At 41.7% G+C, this 21,347-nt stretch overlaps 1 protein-coding gene across 1 annotated transcript in view; it reads right to left on the bottom strand.

Moving 5' to 3' along the window:
* The window catches only part of Zc2hc1b (zinc finger C2HC-type containing 1B), a 53,217-nt gene extending 32,386 nt beyond the window's left edge, over window positions 1–20,831 (bottom strand). Inside the window, exons 1-4 of the mRNA XM_048425357.3 lie at window positions 20,776–20,831; window positions 14,319–14,380; window positions 11,798–11,917; window positions 10,777–10,915 (exon numbers count right to left, since the gene is read on the bottom strand). Of these exons, the coding sequence (XP_048281314.1) occupies window positions 10,777–10,915; window positions 11,798–11,917; window positions 14,319–14,380; window positions 20,776–20,803 (349 nt within the window). The 5' untranslated portion in view covers window positions 20,804–20,831. The remainder of the gene's footprint in view (window positions 1–10,776; window positions 10,916–11,797; window positions 11,918–14,318; window positions 14,381–20,775) is intronic.
* Between the last annotated feature and the right edge of the window lie 516 nt (window positions 20,832–21,347).

The raw sequence follows: 21,347 nt of genomic DNA, 5'->3' as shown, positions 1-21,347 counted from the left end.
TTCGAATAATTAGCAGACTTGGTTAATTCAGTAAGAACTAGAATACATATATAGAGGTCATGAAAACTGAGTCATAAAAATGGGGACTCATGCTGACAAGTGAAAAGAAATTGCTTGCAAACTCATGCATATTAGCTCATATTATATATAAAACTCTCCTTGTATGTGCATATAAATTTTCTAGTACATAAGTCTAGGAATTCTGGTTAATATAAAATCCCTGCACAGGCAATATAATCAAATTGCAATGAAAATACACTATTGTGAAGTATTGTTAAGTGCATATAATAAGAAATTTAATTATAAAATTTGTATTTTAGCATAAAACTCTGAGAGAAAGAAAATTAATCTAACATGTGATGAGACCTGCAAAGGGAATTTATATTTGGAGCAATAATAATCCTGTCATTTTAGAGCCTACTGGGTAAGGAAAGAAACTCAGGGAGCACTGCAGACATGGGTTCATGTCATTAAATAAGGTAGCCATCAACACACAACTTCTCGTGTTCAAATGAAGCGCTTCTCCGAAGAGGTTTGCATTGTTCTGTGTGGATGACTTTGAATGTAAAACACTTACCTTGTAGGTACAATGGACTGAATTTGATCCCCCCTCCCCCAACCGCAGATAAGTACTGAAAAAAAAAAACAGTAATCTCAACAGTGCAGGCGTGGAGACAGGAGGATTTCCTGGGGCTCACTGCCCAGAAGGTCTACTCTAATAAGTGAGCATCTGGCCAACGGAAGGCTATCTTAAAGGAGGTAGATGGTGTTCCTGAGCACAACTGAGTTTACTTTCTGGCTTCCACACCCATGTGCATGTCCATGGGCACACATGCATCGGCACACCCACATGAACACGCATGCACATACAAAGAAATATTCTCTAGTTCTTGGTATACATATGCTTTTACATTAAACGTATTAAGATGATACATTATTTTCAGCTACATTTTCATTAGTATAGAGCAAAAAATAAAGCAATTAGTAAGATTATGTTCTGGTATAGTAGTTCAAATGATTTGAGTTTTGGGAGGCTATTTATTGTATGGTTACACTATGGCTTGTTTTTAGACATTTTCAAGGGAACTTTCTGGAAGAGGAACATACATAGTAAAATGAATATATTTTAAGTTAGCGGTTTTGTAAGCCTTGACAAAGGCATGCATTTGAGTAAGCATTCTAATTAAAATACAGAACATTTATTCCCCCCCCCATTTTTCTCATGCCCCATTTCAGACATCCTTCTACTGGTGGAGCCTCAGTCAAGTCACTGATGGATTTCCCTGTCGCTATAGACAAGTTTTACTGTAGTTTTGGTAATAGATAACCCATCTTGCTGTGTTTATAGCAATGCTCTTGAGTAGATTTTATTTGTACATTTTTCACAGCTTGTTTTCTTTCCTTCATGCTGGTTGGCGGGCATTTTCAGTTATTCCAGTTTATATTATATCAATAAATGTGACCGTAAGACTCTTGTATGTGTAGATTTTAACTCTTTGCATAAATGTCTGAAAGTAGGATTGTTGTGCAGGTTAAGCATATGACAGGAAACAGGGAAAAGTGACTGCACTCTTTTATCCTTTCATTCACATGTGACTTCTAGGTGCTATGCATTCTAGCCAATTGTCAGGCTTCAATTTAGTTAATACATCTGAGTGTTGTGCTAGTGGGACACAAATGATCTGAGAAAAGGAACCCTCAATTGAGAAAATGCCATTATCAGATTGGCCTGTAGGCAAGTATATGGGTCATTTTGTTTTCAGTCATGATTGATGTGGGAGGGCGGATGCGGGAGGGCCCTGCCCACTGTGGGCACCTCTATATAGGTGATCCTGGGTTGTATAAAAAGAAAGCAAGCTGAGTGATCCTTGAGGATCAAGCCAGCAATCAGCATTCCTTTGTGGCACCATATTTAGTTCCTGACTCCAGATTCCTGTCTTGAGTTCCTTTCCTTACTTGCAGCAGTGACACGCTGTGATTGGAACATGCTAGCCAAATAAACCCTATCATCCCTAAGCTGGTCCTAGTCAGTATTTTTTTCCCACAGCAATAGAATACAAACTAGAACAGAAATTGGTACACGAGACTGGGCTTTTGCTGTGACAGATATAATGATGTTGTTTTGGGAAGGATTGTGGAAGTGTTTGGAACGTTGAGCCAAAAAAATCTCCTTAGGGCTAAAAGCTTAAAGGGGCTGTTCTGTGGTAGTTTGGAAGATATGAGTTGCAAGAAATGGAGACAATGGAGGCCTAGCTTACAAAGATTCAGAGGGAAGCAAAGACTATTGGGCCTGTAGGTGTGGTAGGGTTGAATTTAGAATCTGTGGCTCCTTGTCCTCTCCGCAGGGAAGAATAAGCTGTGATTAGCGAGAAACCAACACCACTGAAGTGAAACCTTTGCTTTACTTGGACAATTGATACTGGTTAATTAGGGTTGAGAAATCAGTCGTGATTAGGAAGAGACCAACATCACTGAGGTGAAATCTTCTCAGAAATATTTCCTCAGGGACAGCACACAGAAGCTGGGGTCCAGAGGAGTCCAAAGCTGCACCTTAAACTGGCTGCTGAACTTGGTAATGTGTAAGGATCTCCTACGTGGTTCTTTTCCTGACTGCCTGGAAACTGCAGGGTTGAAGGGCTCACGGAGAGAAGCTGAGACTTAGCACTGAGAAGTTAGGAGAGGCCATTGGTGAAGGTACAGTCTCAGTTCCTATGAAGACGCCAATGTAATGAAAATGCCAGGGCTGGGAGATGACCACTGAAGATAGTGGAGTGAAGCCAGTCTATCCTTGAAAGTACACTCTGTGTGCTGTGGACGGCAGGGCTCGGCAAGTGGAACTATTCAAGCCTTTTGGAGCCCAAAAGATCTTGAGTGAGTTCCAGATGTTGGGCATTGAATTTTTTTTTTTTAATACTGATAGACTTTGTTTTGATTAGATCTGATGGTAATTCTTCCCTGGCTCTCCCTACCTTGGAATTATAAAGTATGCAACTTATTTGGGGTTTTACAGGAATTCGTGGCTATGAGACTTTGAACATTTTAAAAGACTTTGAACTTTTAAAGTTATATTATGCTTTATATTGTGATATAAACATGAGGTCTTAGAATAAACATTGAAGGGAAGATTATGGCTTAATAATAATGTATTTGTGTGTCAAGTTGACAAAGAGTTGGTTGAGCTGGATTTTTGTCAACTTGGTAGAAGTCGGGGGTCATCTGGGAAAATGCCTCCATCAGATTGGCCTGTAGGCAAGTCTACGGGGTATTTTCTTGATTAATGTGGGATTAAGATGGGTTGGCCCACTGTGGGTGATACCACCCCTGGGTGGTCCTGGATTGTATGTGAGCCACCAGGAGCAAGCCAGTAAACAACGTTTCTCTAGGGTTTCCACTTGAACTCCCTCCTTGGCTTCCCTTGACCTATATGATGTAATGAGCCCTTCCCTCCCCAGGTTTCCTTTGGTAGTCATGTTTATCACGGCAACATAAAGCAAATTAGAAGAATAAGCCATAGCATTTTATTGTGGCCTTAATTTGCACAGTGAAACTAGTGTTAAGTACGTTTTTATGTGATTGTCAGTTAGTATTTGATGACATCTCTTGTCCTTTTATGGTGAATTGTAAGTATTGTTTATATTGTCTTAACATGAGCCAACTGGGTCGTGTGGTGCACGCCTTTAATCCCAGCATTCAAGGAGAGACAGGCAAGGCAAACCTCTGAGTTCAAGGACAGCCTTTTCTACAGAGAGAAAACTTCTCAAGAAAAAGTGGAAAAAGCAAAAAAACAAAACACTCCCAAACAAAACAAAGCAAAAAACTATGAGACCATCCTCAGATGCATTGTAAGTATTTGCTACCAGTCTCTAGATTGTCTTTATCTTATTTTTACAATATCTCATAAAGCAATTGTTAATCTTGATAAAGCCATTTTTTATCCAAACCCTTTGCTGGGGTTGTTTTGAAATGGGTTCTCACTTTGTAGCCCAGGTTCTAACTTGGAATCTTCCTGCCTTAGCAATGACATGCATGTGCCACCACTCCCAGTTGGCTAGCTCTTTTAGCCTTGCTATCATTGTTGACCAAGTTTAGTTTACTATGTCTCTAATTTTAATACTTGTTATACTTCAATGATCTATTTTGAATTAGTTGTTATACAAAGTATAAGATCTTATTTTTTTTTCAAATCGATATCCAGTTTCCCAGCAATGTTTCTTGATAAAACTACTCTTCTCTCCAATTGGCATTCTGTTTTGGGGTTATTATTGCTGTGATGAAACACCATGACCAAACAGCATATTAGGGAGGAAAAGGTTTATTTTGCTTATACTTCCACAGCAATGTTCATCATTAAAGTCTGGGCAAGAACTCGAGCAGGGCAGGAACCTGGAGCAGGAGCCTACACGGAGGCCATGAAGAGGTGCTGCTAATTGGCTTTCTGTTCATGCCTTGCTCAGCCTGCTTTCTTACAGAACCACAGGCTCAGTGGTGGCACACCACAATGGACTGGATCCTCCCACCTTCATCACTAACGAAGAAAATACACTACAAGTCAGACATAGTAGCCCGAGTCTTTAATCCCAGCACTCACGAGGCAGAGGCAGGCAGATCTCTAGGGGTTCGAGGCCAGTCTGGTCTACATAATGAGTTCCAGGACTGCAAAAGCTATATAGTGAGATCCTGTCTCAAACAAAAACAAACAATAAAAATGCACTCCAGACTTGCCTGCAGTCCAATCTTATGGTGGCATTTTATCAACTGACTTTCTTTTCTCTTGGATGAATTCAGTTTATATCAAGGTTAGCCAGAAAGGACTTTAAAAGAAAACCAAGCATGCTTAGGGGTGATTCTCTAGAAGGCTTCATGCTCTGTTCAACTGGCCTTCCAGCATCACATTGCCACGAATGTTGTGTTTATAGCAAGTCTTGACAATAAGAGAACGTAAGTCCTGTGTTTTATGGGCCCCCCCTCCGCCACCAGCTTGCCTGTTCCAGATCCTTCCAATTTTCACATGCTTTTAGAGTTGGCTGGTCAACGCCTACTTGGCAAAGACAAGTTGCAGTTACTTTTATTGGAATTAAATTGAAACCATAGAGAAATGTGGGTAGAGTTGACATCACAACGCACTACTGAGTCTCTTAAGCCATGAAAATGGTAAGTCTTTCTATTAATTTTGGTCCTTTTTGATTCCTCGAAGGAGTATACTGTTTTTTTATTTTACACTTCTGCACAAATTTTGTCAACTATATCCCTAGTGTTTAACATGTTTATGTTATTGTAAGTGTTGTTTTTAATTTCGTATTTAATAGCTTCTGCATAGACCACAGAAGTACAGAATGTACTGAATTTTCTCTAATTCTAGCATCTAGAAGAGTTTTCTGTATTTCCTCTTTAGTGATTACAGTTTGTGATTCAGATAGCCTTACTTCTACAGTTCAGTCTTCATGATATATGTTACATGTGTGTATAGTACATGATTATATATTGAATTTTGTCTTTTTGTTCTGGGTACTATTTCCAGCATGTTTAACAAAAGTGGACAGGATGGACATTCTTGCTTTTTTCCCCCCGAGCTAAGTGGGAATGTATTCAGTTTGTCACCATTGAGTGTGATAAGAGATAGAGATTTTTCAAAGATTCCCTTTATGGGAGAAATTACCTCTTATTTTCCAATTGCTGAGAGATTTTCTGTTTTGTTTTTAAGATGTACAGTGTTACACTTTGTCAGTTTTGCTCTTTTAAGATGACCAAATGCTTTTAAAATATTTTGTTTCTATAATAAATTGCATTTATTATCCTTTTTAAATTTGGGTTAGTTTGTTCGTATTTTAACTTTTAAAGCAAAACTTTATCAGTATATAGGCCAAGACCCTATAACTTCGAAGTTTTCATTATCATTCACTTAAAGTATTTTCTAATTCAACATGAGATTTGTTCTTAGATTCAAGGGCTGTTTAGAAATGACTCACTATTTCTAAATACTTGGAAAATTTCCAGATACATTCTTTTCATTAATTTCTAATTTAATTTGACTGTGGTCAGAAAATACATTCTGTGTGACTTCAATTAAGAGTCCTGAAGCTGCCTTCAGGCCTGTATATAATGAATGTTTCTGTGTACCTGAAGGAAGTATGGATTCCGCTCTGCCTGTCTGTCCTCTGATGACCATTGATGGCAGTGAGGTCAGACTGGTTGATACCGTTGCTCACATACTCTGTAGCTCTACTCATTTTCCTGTGGTTCAGTCTATTAGTTATTATGATATGAATGGCAAAGTGTCTGGATGTAACTGAACTGTGAATTTATCTCTTTCCGGTTTAGTCAAGTTTTGTCTTACATTCTTAGAAGCACCAAGAGTACGCATATAGGTCTTCTTAATGACTAACTTTTGAGTCATTGTTTCTATTCACACTTGCCCTAAAGTTTGTTTTGCCTGATGCTGGCAGATACTCTGGTTCTATGATTATTGTTTGAATCTTTCCCCAGGCTTTTAGATTTTGTCCTTAATGTGTGTTTCTTCTGAAGAGCATGCTGTTGGCTCTTGCTTTATTACCCAGCTTGGCAGTGTCATCTTTACCTGGAGTAGTAAGCCATGTATGAGCATTTGCCCAACCTGCATCTTGCCATGTGTGTTTATCTCATATACTCTCTGCCACCACCCCCATATGTCATACCTGATGTAACTCTTACTAGGTATACCACAATACTTTTAATGGTTCCTGTAGCAACCTCCATATATCTTCACATGCTATCACATCTATTCTTGTATGAAAACCTGAAAAATATTTTTATTCTCCTCATTCAACTTTGTGCCTTTGTTTCATTCATTTCACTTCACACATCAGAATCCTACCAAGAATGCTATTATTTTTGGCTTTACAGGGTGACCACCACCCTACTGGCGGTGCTGCACCAAATAGAGACAAGGTGAGAACAGCTGCTTTTGCCCCGGTGTCTAACTAGTCTTGGAGGTGCTAGGCACAGTGTATGCATGAAAGGGAAATAAAAAAGATACAAGTATAAGGGAGAGTAACGTTATCTGCTTGCAGACGGCATGGATGCAGAATGCTAATGATTCCACAGAAGCAATGCTAGAGCTAATGAATAAATTCAACAGTTACAGGATACGTAGTTGATATACCTACCAAAACTAAGCTGCAGTTTGTCTATGCAAACAATGAATAATAAATAAAGCTAAGAATTCCATTTTCTATAAAATCAAAAAGGATAAAAACTTATGAATAAATTTAAATGAGAAAGCAAAAGACTTTTGCGCAGAAAACATTGGTGAAAGAAATAGAAAAAAAAATAAATACAAAGCCATTTTTTTGTGCCCGCGCAGTGGAAAACAATATTGTTAAAATGACAATATTACCCAAAGTCATCTATGGGTTCAGTAAAATCCCTTTTAGAATTTCAAAGTGGCATTCAAAACGTTTTTGCTTGCTTTTCATGTATGTGTGTGTGTATTCGTGTGTTGGTTTGAATAAATATGGCCCCCATATGTTCAGATATTTGAATGTTTGGTTTTCTTCTGGAGAGACTGTTTGGGAAGGGTTAGTAGGTGTGACCTTGTCAGAGGAGGTGTGGCCTTGTTAGAAGGAGGTGAGTCACTGGGTGTGGGTTTTGGGGTTTCAAGAGCCTGTGCCATTCCCAATTAGCTCTCTCTGCCTCGTACTTGTGGGTCAAGATACAAGCTCCCAGGTACGGTTCCAGCGCCATGGCTGCCTCCCTGCTGCCTTGCTCCCTGTCTTGATGGCCACGGACTCTAGCCCTCTGAAATCGTAAGCACCAATAAACTCTTTCTTCTTTAAACCGCTTTGGACTTGTTGTCTTATCACAACACCAGGAGCGTCCTAAGACAGCCTGCTTGTCTGTGTGTGCACCACGTGAGGGCAGGTGCCTGAAGAGGTTCTGTAGCTTCCCGGAATTGGAGATACAGAAGGTTGTGAGCAAGTAGCTGCTGGATATTGAACCCGGGGCCTCTGGAAGAACAATAATCACTCTTATCAGATGAGCCATCTCTCCAGCCCCTAAGGTGATGTTTTTTGTAGAAATAGGGGGGAGAATCCTAAAATTTATATGGAATGACAAAAGAGCCCAAATAGCCAAAAAAGCTTTTTGTGTCTGTGACATTCACAATTTTTGATTTAAAAAATTATTTTACTACTATGGTAACCAAACTAGAGCTGTACTGGCACAAGGACAGACACAGATGAGCAGCATGGAATAGAGAGACGGAACTTTCAAACGGACAGTTACTTGACTTTAAAATTTTTTTGAGAGTAGATTTACTTATTTGTGTGTGTATGAATAAGTGATGTGGGATTTCCCTCTGTATGCCGTGATTCCCATTGATAAAGAAAGGAACTACTTTGGGCCTATAGCAGAGCTATAGGGGAACAGAGCTAGGCGGGGAAAACTAAACGGAATGGGGGGAGAAAGGAGGTCGAGTCAGAGAAGCCGTGGAGCCGCCCGAAACAGACCCTGGGAACTTTACCTGGTAAGTCACAGCCACATGGCGAAATACAGATGAATTAGAAATGGGTTAAATTAATATAAGAGTTAGCCAATAAGAAGCTAGAACTAATGGATCACGCAGTGATTTAATTAATACACTTTCTGTGTGATTATTTCGGGTCTAAGCTAGCCAGACAGCCGGAACCAACAAGCGGCCCTCCTCTAACATATAGGGAATGTGTGAAAGTCACCTTTCACCATGTCGAGTCCAAGGAATGGAACAAAGATTATCAAGATTAATGACAAGCACCTTTACACACTGAGTTACTTTGCTGGGCCCTAAGTGACTTTTAATAAAATAAACAATAATGGTTCAAGAGGGCAAGAATAGCCTTTTAAAAAGTGTTGGGTTTCGTGATAACATTTTTGACCCACTGAATCATGTATGTGTGTGGTTCTCAACCTCCCTAGTGCTGTGACCTTTTAATACAGTGTCTCATGGTGTGGTGATCCCCAACCATACATTCATTTTCGTGCCTACATTTGTTTCTGCTATGGATCACAATGTAAATATTTTTGAAAATAGAGATTTGCCAAAGAGGTTGCAGCCCACAGGTGGAAAGCCCTGATGTATGTTAGGTATGTTTCCCACATTCACTTGCTATCACCCTTATGGATGGTTTTTTCAACCGAGAGAGATAAGGAAACTGATTGTTGATGTACAGAGGAGTAAGAAAGGAGCCTTACCTTGCATTACACACAAATGCTAACTCAAAACAGACCAACCACCTACCAGTAAATCCTAGAACTTTAGAATAAGAAACACAGGGAGCTATGTTGTGTGGTGCTCGCCCGTCATCCCAGAACGTGGGATGGAGGTGGAGGAAGGAAGACCAGAGACTCAGAGTCATCTTTGACCACACAGCAAATTTGCAACCAGTCTGAGCTACACGAAACCCTTAACCCCAAACAGGGTATAAGTGTTAACGTGATATTTTTGACTATAACATGAAAAACAGACCACAAAAGAAAAAGTAGTTCATAATTTAAAATTGTGTGCGTGAACTAAACACATTACAGTCCAAAAACAATACAAAACAGGAGAAAAGCTACTTGCAAATCAGAGATTAGAGTGAACTTAACTGAGTCTCTAGTGCTAACCTCCAGCTTGTTGAAAGATGAAACAGAGAGACAAGTTAAACATCAATATGACTTAACAGACAAACAAATCCACACTGACAGCATTCTGAAAGCCGAAATCATCGGGCAAAGGTGTCGCAGGACATTGAAAACTGTCTGAAAAGACAGCAGAAAGCAGTGCTGGAACCTTGACTGGATTCTGGCTGGGTGGGTGTGTGGCGAGAACCTCAGAAACATTCTTCAAATAACTTGGACAGCGTGAACCTGTGTTTTGCTTAAGAGATGATTTGCTGATAATGTCAAGGATAAGCTGTCTACAGCTTCACTTTTAGAGACTTCTTCCAGGACCATTGAGATCGTTCCGTGGGTAAAGGGGCCTGCCTGCCACCAAGTCTGGTAACCCGGGTTGATCTCCAGGACCCACACGGTAGAAAGGAAGAAAGAACTCCTAAAAGTTGTTCTCTGATCTTCGTGTGTGTGTGTGTGTGTGTGTGTGTGTGTATGTGTGTGTGTGTGTGTGTATGTTACCTGATCCAATAACACATACACACACACACACACACACACACACACAAAGAGAGAGAGAGAGAGAGAGAGAGAGAGAGAGAGAGAGAAACAAAGACAGAGAGACACAGAGAAAGAGAGAGACAGAGAGACAGAGAGGAGACAGAAACAGAGACATAGAGAAAGACAGAGAGGCAGAACAGTTCCCAATCCTTGGACTTCAGAAGACATGTGATTATTGTCCTATTCTTTCCTCTGATAGTTTTGAAACTTTTCAAAATACAACATTCAGAGTAAAGAAAGCTGCGAAGCCACTTAAATCATGTGACTTCAGACAGCTAGCTTTGTCAGACGATCACTCGCAAACACGGAGCTGTGTGTTGCTGACACTGCAGAACTGGTGTAGAACTGTGCACAGCTTCCTGCTCCTCAGTCACGGCGCAAATGATGTGCCCTTTAGGTGGGTACTGACCCTACTGGGTGTGACGATGTCTCATGGTGGGGCAGACCGGAGGGAACATGCAAGCTCTGTGAACTGGAAGCAAAGGGTAATAATGTGTGCTGCATATATTTACTTGTATAATGGATAAAATTACCTCGATATCATTATTACTGGCTTTGTAATGTGGCTAAAAGTCAACCGTGGCCCCAAAAGCAAGCCAAACATCCACGCACCTGGGTTGATGGTTGGAGGGGGTGGAGGGGGCAGGGGCCTGCCCTCCTTAATGGCTAGAGCGCACTCTTTTGCTGACCGAATCGCATTGATGAAGTCCTCATGCTGTTGTCTCCAGTTAGATTTCCTCACGGGTTGAACCTGTAAGAAACAAAATCAAACCAGCATCCACTACCCTTGGCTACATAGCAACCGACAGATTTTTTTTTTAATAACTAGGTTTTGATTTATAGCAAATGGGGTCGTGTAATACGAAAAGAATTTTTTTGGTAGAGAAAAAGTTTTCCCCAAAAGAGCTATTTTAAAAAGTCCGCAAGCGACAGCAGTATCATTCACCGTCGTAGCAGTGATCAAAATAATAATAATAATGATAATAGTAATAATAATAAAAATCAGAGAAACAATGAAACCAGAAAACTTCAGAGAAAGACAGATGCAAGATTGAAGGTGACTTTCTTACGTTTTTGTTAGGAGATCACATTTTCATCAATCTATTTTTTGCGTGTGGATGTATATGCACTACAGCACGTGGGAGTCGGTTCGTCTACCATGTGGTTCCCTGGGGACTGAGCTCCAGTGTCCAGGCTTGGTGGCGGGTACTTGCTGGTCCTAATTGTCACTTTCTTACTGGTATGGTACACACCCGCCATCTCAGCACTAGGGAAGTTGAGGCTACAGGATCATGAACCTAAAGCTAATTGGGCTACGTAGTCAGTTCACGGTCAACCTTAGCTGTTCAGTGAAACCTTATCCCAGAGGGGGGAAAAGGTAACTTTCTTCCCAGGCCACTTTCAAGACTTACAGGCACTCCGATGAAAATGTAAACAGGATTCTTTCAACTACATCTGGAAAGTATCTAAAATGTATTTGGAAATCTAAGTAAGATTATACAGAAAACAGTAAAGGTGGATTATATTTAAATTCCATTACACTGCCTTATCAAGCAAAAAATGAAATAAGAGAGCCAAGAAACCAGCTTAAATGTACTTTCTATATTGAGAAGTAAAGAAATCGTTGGCATACCTTGGACTGAGGAGGCTTAATCACAGTGGGAATGTCAGTTCCCTGTAATCTTTGCTTCAAGGAATTGAAGGGTTTGCGTTTTTTGTTGAATAGTTTTTTACATATTGGTCCGTGTCTTTCCTAGACAGAGAAGGGTAGGGATTCGCTTTGGAAAATGTATGATCACAAAGTTTTCATGACTACATATTTAACCTCCTGGATGGTGATGGGTTAGCGTCTGTAGAATTTAGTTCCTTCTCTAACTCTAGACCACCTTACGGGAAATCCATCCGCTCTCCCCAGTCATGTCAGACATAGCTCAATACCGTATTTAGGAAAAGGCAAAAGGCGCTTTATTGCCTATGTTTGTGGACCTTTAAGAGGTGAAGTCTAAGTTGGAAATGGAGGTGCAGGCCTCTATTTTAGTACCAGGGAAGCCCAGGGAATAGGGCTGTGAGTTCAAGGCACCCTGGGGTATACAGAGAGACCCTGTCTCAATGCAGGACAGCAAAACCAGATGAGTTTGTCCTGGGAGGAGTTTTGAACATCAGGGGGTGTGTCCTTCCAAGGAACTGTGGTACTAGGGCCCCCTCTCCTAATTCTCTTTCGCTTCCTGCTTATGAGTTTTGGAAAAGTCTTGCCTCTTTTATGCTTTTACTGCTACAACTGTAGGACCAGAAAATTGGGGCTAACTTCTCATGAGATGGCATGTCTAAAATGGGGACAAAAGTCATCTTTTCTGTTTATAATGTGACTGTCTCAGGTATCTTGTTATAGTGAAAGAAAGTTAACACAGTAGCTAAAGAGTGTTACTTTAAATTTGATTTTATATCTCGAATTCTAAAAAAAATAAAAAATAAAAAAATCAGGCTACATGCTTTTTATTCCAGCCATAAAATGCTTAGAATTCAAATGCTCAGAATTCTAAAGGGAAAGCTGGAAAACACAGAACTGCTTGGCATCCCTGCATAAAGTTATAGTATGGAGATTTGAATAAGAAACGTCCCATTTGGGGGCACTGTGTGAGGATGTTATAGAAGAACCTTTAGGGGTGGAGCCTTGCTGGGCAAAGTCTATTACCAGTGGCCAGCCTATTTCCTGTTCATTTAGTCTGTCCTCTGTTTAGGTAAAATGTGATCAGCTGGCTCCTGTTGCCACGCATTCCCCACCAGGCCAAGCTTTTGTGGCCATGATGGGCTTTATCTGTCTGGAGTTATAAGTCAAAGAAAACCCTTTCTTCCTTTAAGTACTCTTGATTAGAGGTTCCCGCCACAGCAATGGGCAATCAACTAATGTGGTGGGTCACAGTGCCTGGAGGGCGCAGCGCGAGCGTCTCTGCCCTCTCCTACAAAGTCACTTCATCTAGATCCACAAAATGCAAGTTCTACAAAGATCTGTGCTCCTCCAAGTCCTCCATGTTAAACTACAGGAGAGGTTATCGGATCACGTGGTCGAGACAGCCTAGAGACAGGCTTAGGGGTGAGACTCAGGAGCAGGTAAAGCATACTTGACACTGAGTGATCCCCAGCCAGAGGAAGCCCCTGAGGTCTCAACCCCTCCCCGGTGTACCTGGCAAAGGTAACAGTGAGCTGAAAGTTACTGGTAGACACTGGACCGCAACAGGCCTGTATTATTCCACTGCTAGCTTCAGGAGCTCAGGCACAATTTATGCAGGACAGACATGTTGCTCCTAAAATTTCCCAGAAAAACAAAACCTACAACCTCATTTTTGGAGGTTCCTTTTTGTCCAAACCCTAAATCAAGCAAGTTCAATATAGTATCTCATCGTCTAAAAAATATCCAAATGATTACACTATCATCTTAAGAATTCCTTTTTAAGAATTTATCTCTCTTGACTATCTCTTTACATTACTACAGTTTACCATTTGTTTGAAACCGAACTCCCCACCCCTGCATCCCGCACCCCTCAAGTTTGAAATAATTCAAACTTTTTTCAGCTTTAAAGCCTGGGAACTTGACACATGTAGTTAGTTTATATCTGGAAAATTAGATCTTGGAGCAGGCTTGTATCCATGCATTAGTTTTCCAAACAGTATAAACCCCCTTGAAATCAGAGCGTTCCGTGTACGTGGCAAGGCAGAAAACAGGAAGGGTGCAGGACTTGTCAGAATTAGTGACAAATCTGGCAAATTCGCAGCTACGAGCCAAGTTTCCAGATGCCTGAAATTCAATGCTCATTCCTCTCGACCAGCTAATTTCCCTGGTGTTTTGGCCTTGAAATTTGAATTTTTGATGCTTAAAGAAAAGGCGGAAGAGCCAAAATCTCTCAAGAGAGAGAGGTCTGTGCCAAGACCATTCCAATTGGCATGCGTTCAGGGAGACCGCGGTTAATAGGGTCACTTCTGAACGTGGCATTATCAGCCTGCCTCAGTGTCCTCCAGGCCTGGCAGCCATAGGTTACGTACTTCTCCTCCAGGCCCTCTCCACATCTGTCTTTAATCTTGGCACCATTGCCTCCTCGCTGACTTGACAGTTCATTTGACTCCAATGAAACACATCTAGAAAACGTCGTTATGTTTACCAGGACATCTGCTGCAAAGCATCTCCCACAGACTTCACAGGGAAACAGCTTCTGATTGCCATCTGCATGAGATTCGAGAGCACATTGTGTTAAGTTTCGTGGACTTGCCTGGCTGAGGAAAGACGAGTTGCTGCAGGTGACCTCGGTCGCCTGTCGGCTCCACAGTTGTCCTTCCCACCACCTGCTTCCTCCTCTGCGGAAGGGCCTGCGCCATCCCACAAGTGTTTCTTTCCTACTATAAACTTCTTACCTCACCAAACAAGTCAACTGCACAAACTTGAGGCAAACAGAGTGCAATCATTTGCTTTGGTAGAGGAATGGGGTGCTGAGAGCTATGTATCAGACATAAGAACAGAGGTCATGTATTAGCATAAAGTCACAAATAATCTGATAGTGACATCTTTGGGATTCTGCTTAGGCTGAAGATAGACTGTCATTGATGTCTTAAGGAAAACTGGTCCCTGCCTTCCCTAGACAAAGGAAAGTGCTCTCTAAGGGTCTGGAGGGGTGGCTCAGTGGGTAATGTCCTTGCTGTGCACGAGTGCCTGATCCTGGATCCCCAGGACCTAAATGAATGCTAGCATGGTGGCCTCCATCTGCAGCTCATCCCCAGTACTGGAGGGGAGTTAGATGGGCGGATCCTGGGGTCTCACTGACTAGCCAGTCTAGACAATCAGTGAGACTCAGGTTCATGGGAGAGACCCTATCTCAGAAATAAAATGGAGAACAATTAAGAAAGACACATGAAGCTGGCGGTGGTGACACACACCTTTGATCCCAGCACTTGGGAGGCAGATCTCTGTGAGTTCGAGGTCAGCCTGGTCTACAAGAGCTAGTTCCAGGACAGGCACCAAAGCTACAAAGAGAAACCTTGTCTCGAAAAACCAATAAAAATAATATTTTTTTTTTAAAAAAAGAAAAAGAACAGGAAAGGAAAAGAAAAAAGAAAGACACGTGACATCAATCTTTGGCCTCTCTACCACATGCACTTGCAAGCATGTATGCATGTTCACACACTCACTTAGAAACAAGCAAAAAATTCAATACTGCTTGAAAATATGTCAAACAAAAATCGTGTTTCTACCACAGGACTAACAAACCTTGCAAGAAATAATTAAACATACTGAAAGGAACTCATAAGCAGGTCTGATAAAGAAAAATGACAGAAAATAGAAAGATACATTTCTAAGATGCTTAGTTACTTTATAAAGCAAAATATTGTGGACTGAAAAGTTCACTTTTTAGTACTTCTTTCTGTTTGACTTTGAGGACAAACTTTTTTTCATTTTTTTTTTTTAAGTTCCAGGTCTAAGCATAGGGGTTTATACTGGAATGGAAATATGACTTTTACTGCTCAGACAAAGAGGGACATCTTGGGACACTGCAGTCCTCAGGGAACCTGCAGAGAGCTGTGGAGGACTCACACGACACACCTGAAGACGGACAGGGGTATGGCAATTTAAAAACTGGGATGGAGATGTAAACAGGAGAGGAAGGGGCAAAGGTATTGAAGAATCTCCACCAGGACCAGTTTGGGAGGTTAGGGTGGGGAAGTGACAAAGATGGAAGCCTGGGAGCAAGGCTAAGTTTACAGGCAGGAAGCCTGAGAAGACAGCGGGTCTGTGGATAGAAAGAGGGAGTTGAAAAAAGAATCCATCTTAGGAAGAAAAATGACCCCAGTCTTGGAAATACTGAGTTCAACCGAGCTGTGCAGCCAGCAGGATGGAAATGAGGGAGGGAGGTCAGGGTGAGGGACGCAGATGTAGGTTCTGAGGAATGAAGTAGAGTGGGACACTGCCAGGGAAGAAGTCGTGGAAAAAGCAGTGGAGAGAGGATCCTTAGGGAAACTTCCACTCCAGGCCAAGAAAATGATGGTGATAAGCCAGGAGAAGCAGAGAGCAGGGCCATGGAAATCAACAGGGGAGCCATGTGAAAAAGGGGAGTCTGCTTAACAGGAAGCAGATGGCAGGTTGCACAGACATTGTTGATTTAAACGGTTTCTTCACAGGTCTGCTAATTGGTATTGTGTTCTCCACACAGGTCATCCGCCTCAGCCCACAGAAATACTCCCCGTCCTGTCCGCAACACTGGGTCTTAAAAGCAATGTTTTCAGCAACATTACTCCGTCCCGCACCCTCGCAACAGACTTGTTAAAAAAAAATTGATTCTAAAACTGTCATTTCCCCCCAACATTACTGAAGGCAATGCTCTTATTCATGTTATAGTCATATCTATTTGGTTCTCTCCATGTCTAGGCTATTTCACAGGCTCTTGTAACTTTGTAAGATCTGGCTGGTGCTATTTTAACAGAGAGAAAGTTAAGTGATTTCACTCAGTCCAAAAACTGCAGGGGGTAACCTTGAGATCTGAACCCAAGTTTCTGTTTCTCCAAAGATTAAAACAAAAATTCAACTACAGGTTTACGATGTTCCCGTTAATCTAAGAAGGACCTGGAAACCCCCAGAAGACCAATGCTCTTTGGTTTAAATCAGTTCATTTTAATGAGTTCAAGGCTTTAAAATAATAGATACGACCCAATTAAAAACGTAAACGTGGCTATGGATGGACCACTCCATTACGAATGACATTCAAACTGGAAACTTGTCTGTAAGGAATGAGGAGATTGTCTGTCCCAACAGCTGAACCACACATGAAGTTGAAGGTCTATATATATTCTGTACTGACTCAAACAGAAGATTTGATCACTACCACCTTAAAGGAACACTTTGAAACAAGCAACATGCCCTCCAATGGGTAAAAGGCTAAATGAATTGTGGAGTACCCATACCTTGGAATGCCACACAGCAAAGAAAAGGAATACTATCGAGCCATGTAACACCCTAAAAGGATTTCAAGGCTGAGTGAAATAAAGCCAAATTACATTCTACATGACTCCATTTGCAAAATATCCTCCAAAGTCAAAATGACAGAGACAGAAATTAGACTTTGGATTCTCAAGCTGTAGGAGTGCTAGGTATCAAGATTTTCTTTTAAAGTTTTTTTGTTATTGTATGTGTAGATGCACCTGCCACAGTGCATGTGGCAGTCAAAGGACGGCTTTGTGAAGCTGATTCTTTATGTGGGTTCCGGGAATCGAACTCAGGTCACTGACCCTGCCTACTGAGTTTTAGTCTTATTGAGCAGTGTCCCGAATTGGTTTCAAAGCTTTCTTATTAGATACTTTGGTAGTGGTATAAGAGTGAGAACAACCTCCCTTTGTGTGATGGGAGAGGTTTGGATGTTCACCAACCGATGGTGGTGGCTACATGTCAGACAGTACAGAGCTAAGGACACACAGTATGCTGATGACATTTACTGGTTCCGATGCTGTAGTGCAGCTGCTCTACAAGAAGCTTGGGGGAAAGCTGGGCTAAGGGTGCAAGTGATCCCTTTCCTATGTTGCCACTTTCCCCAAAACTATGTATATTTTGTCAAGAGGAAACATTTGAATAGGAGTGAGCAAACTGTGGCCTGTGAACACACCTAAGACTGCATGGTGTTGAAAATGCAGTTTTGTGGGAGCGTCCCCACATGCATCTATTACCACATTCACACTATCTGCAGCTGTGAGAGGACACCTGACCTGGAAAGCAAACAAGCATACTATGTGGCCCTTCATCAATACAGGTTGTTGACTGATGAACGAGAACATACCAGTTAAAATGTGTTTGTAATGGTGACTGGCACTTAGGAGATAAGAGGACCGCCTTGAGTCCAACTCAAACCTGGACTACAGAAAGAGTCTAAAAAAATCAAATAAAAAAAAACCCAAAATACCAACAGTTGGGTGTTGCGACCCATACATTTAGCTCCAGCACATGCCTTTAATCCCAGCACTTGGGAGGCAGAGGCGGGAGTTTGAAGCCTACATATAGATAGGTAGAATTCTACAGCTAGAATTCCAGGGCAGCGAGGACTACACAGGGAAACCGTATCTAGACAAACAAAACAAAACACACAAACAAACAAATCCAAAACCCCCTGAAATCAACCAATCAACTAAAAGGATTTGTGAATTGCATGTTGCCAAAAAGAATCCCAGTACTCTGGAGGCAGAAGCAGGCAGATCTCTGTGAGGTTCAGGCCAGCCTAGTCTAGTGATAGCCAGGCTACACAGAGAAATGCTGTCTTGTAAAAAAAAAAATAGTGAGAAAAAAAGGAAACACACACACACACAAAACAAAACCACAAAGCCACGCAGTAACTACACTTGAGTGGAAGAATAAGAGCGGTAAGCATTCTTCAATCTCCTGCATTTTCCTTTTTTCCCTTCCAAACGTGCATTGCTATTCTGAAGATCAGAAGCACTTCCGGCTAGGACTGTTGCTTGGCACCGGAGGTAGGTCCTGCGGAGCTCAGACACAGAAACACTAGCCAATCACGCAGCTTGTGAGCATGACTCCTCATATGCTAGGAGACGTCTAGGATTCCCTCAGCACACAGGTGCACACACTCTAGAAGCTGACGTTGGATCTAGGGGCGCTTTAGGTCACCTCTATGACACCAACTAAGAGTTGCAAATGTTCCCTTCAGAGGTAGGCTTGTGCTTCTAGTTGGTTTAAAAATAAGGAAGCTGTGTTAAGGGGCATCATAAAAGTGGTTTAAAGAAAAAGGGGTAATATTTAGTGTAACCGACTGGGTAGTTGGTAAACGAATAAGGGGACAACCAGGCTGTCCTGGAACTTGCTTTGTAGACCAGGGTGGCCTTGAACTCACTGAGATCCACCTGCCTCTGCCTCCCAAATGCTGGGATTACTGGCATGTGCCACCACTGCCTGGCTCTGTGTTCTATTTCTTATTTGCACAACAGGTATGTGTTTGCATATTATATATTTTACCTAACTTACTAACTCACAATTAACTTACAAAGCACTGGACTCTATTTTCCGCCCTCTAACTAGATCAAACAGGCATGTTAAAGCAGGCCATTGTCAACACGTAAAAACATGGTCAGGGGTCAGGGCTGCTCTCCATCGAGGTGATGTGATGATGTCACAATGCAGGCTGTAGATGTTACATCTCTCTATAGTGCATCAAGACAGCATGCACAAATGGCCGCAGAAGTAAAGACACACAGGCTTATAATACTACAAAAGTACCTAACAAGAAAGTTTTGAAACCAATTCGGGACACTACTCAAACAAGACTAAAACTCAGTAGGCAGGGTCAGTGACCTGAGTTCAATTCCAGAACCCACATAAAAAAAAAAAAAAAAACCGTCCTTTGACTGCCATGTGCATTGTGGCAGGCGCATCTACACATACAATAATAAAAAAATAATAAAAAAATTCTCCCTGCCTACTTGGGTTTGTTTGTCCTTGCTGACCCTTGTGAACGAACCTATCACTGTACTGCCCAGAATTTAAGTCATTCTTTTACAAAGTGTCTTACCCTGAACCCATCCATACCTATGCCACCGAACACTATTCATCAAATTCCAGGCACTAGCTTGGTCAGCAGGTAAAGTGGTCAGCACAATGTTCTGCCCTCCAACTTTTCTCTAGTCAGAAAGGATCCTGAGAGATGCCTTGTCCGTCAGTCCCACAGAGAGCACAAGGCAGGGAAGAGGAAGTGCCGGGAGGAGGGTGTGCTCCTCAATGAAAACCAGAGGTGGTGACAACTGAGCAACCTTGCAGGCTTATCTGAAGACTTCAGGGGAACAGTGGGTACCCAGCTCCTCGGAACAAGTGGTGCTTGTCACAGTGATGGCATCGGCACTTATCTGTGCTTCTGAACTGTCTCCAACCAAGTAGTTCTTGAAGGCAAAATCCCCCTTATCTCTCAACTGCTGTCGTTCAGCACTGAGCTGATAGGTTCATTTTTCACTGTTTACAGAAGACTAGAAACCGAGTATTTCGGCATGTGTTTGTGTGTGTGTGTGTGTGTGTGTGTGTGGAGAGGGGGTTGGCTTTTAGGTCTGGTGTGTGCAGGGGAAACTTGCTAACAAGTTCTAGCAATTCATTCAAGTTGCCACAAAAGTCTTCTCCAGAACAGAATTACACTCTTTAAGCTAAATTAATCAGCCCCACAGCAACCAGCTTCTGAAGACTTACAGCTGAGTTGCATTCCCTTATTTACAAGAGATTAATCTGAACAGGACTAGCAGGGCTCAGTGACATCCTGTGCCCAAGACTCTTCAAGGTTTGGAGACTCTTCTTTGGAGAAAAGGCCCATCCACTTAGGATTTTTATTCCCAGTATTTATAGAAAACATCAACTACTTCTGCTTTTGCTATACTTCCTCAATGACAAATTGTGCACTCTTTTATTTTTACTGTTGGTTAGGTGTTAACAGAATAGAATTGTAAAGTTTTTTCACAACTCTAAGAGAAATACAATAATTAAGATTTTAATTAATAAAACTTAGAATAAGGTGATAGCTATCAGCTTCGGAAAAGACTTAATTAACTAGCAAGTGATGAGACTTCTAAACCATCTAGCCATCAAGTGCAGCTCACCCGCCACAGCTGGCTGTGCCTCAGCCATTTTGTCCTCCACTCTGACCAAGTGTCCACACCGGTCAGGGGCAAATGGGCAAAGGTCAGTGAGAAGTCACAGTTTACCAAATAATGAACATTATGATGGAGTCATTGCCTAAGCCTTGAATCAGTCTCTAGATGTCAAAACAAGAACAACTCATCAAACCCTGGAAACTTCTGAGTATGGATTTTAATAAGTTGTGGATATTTTCAAACATTAAACAATGTTGGGAAGACAAACTTTTCAGGTTACAGTGACGTAAGTATTTCTGATCGCTGCCGCTACGCTGGCCCTAAATCCAGAGGGAAAGAGCCATCTGCTTCCAGGGCAGGAAATCCCAACCACAACTGCGGCGCTCATCGTCACAGTCCTTTTGGAAGGGTCGTTTTATGGACACGGGAAAATCAGCTCCTACCCGTGGAATCTTCTCAGGAACAGTCTTCTCACCACTGAGAATAAACTTAGCATTTCAAAATTGAGCTTAACCAGACCACTCCTCTACAGACGGCAAATTAAACCATGTAATTCCCGAGAAGGCGTGGAGAGGTTT

This window comes from Myodes glareolus, chromosome 1 (genome assembly GCF_982192425.1).
Source record: "Myodes glareolus chromosome 1, mMyoGla1.1, whole genome shotgun sequence".
Classification (NCBI taxonomy): domain Eukaryota; kingdom Metazoa; phylum Chordata; class Mammalia; order Rodentia; family Cricetidae; genus Myodes; species Myodes glareolus.
Note: the sequence above shows the minus strand (reverse complement) of the source record. Positions and strands in the feature narration are given on the sequence as shown.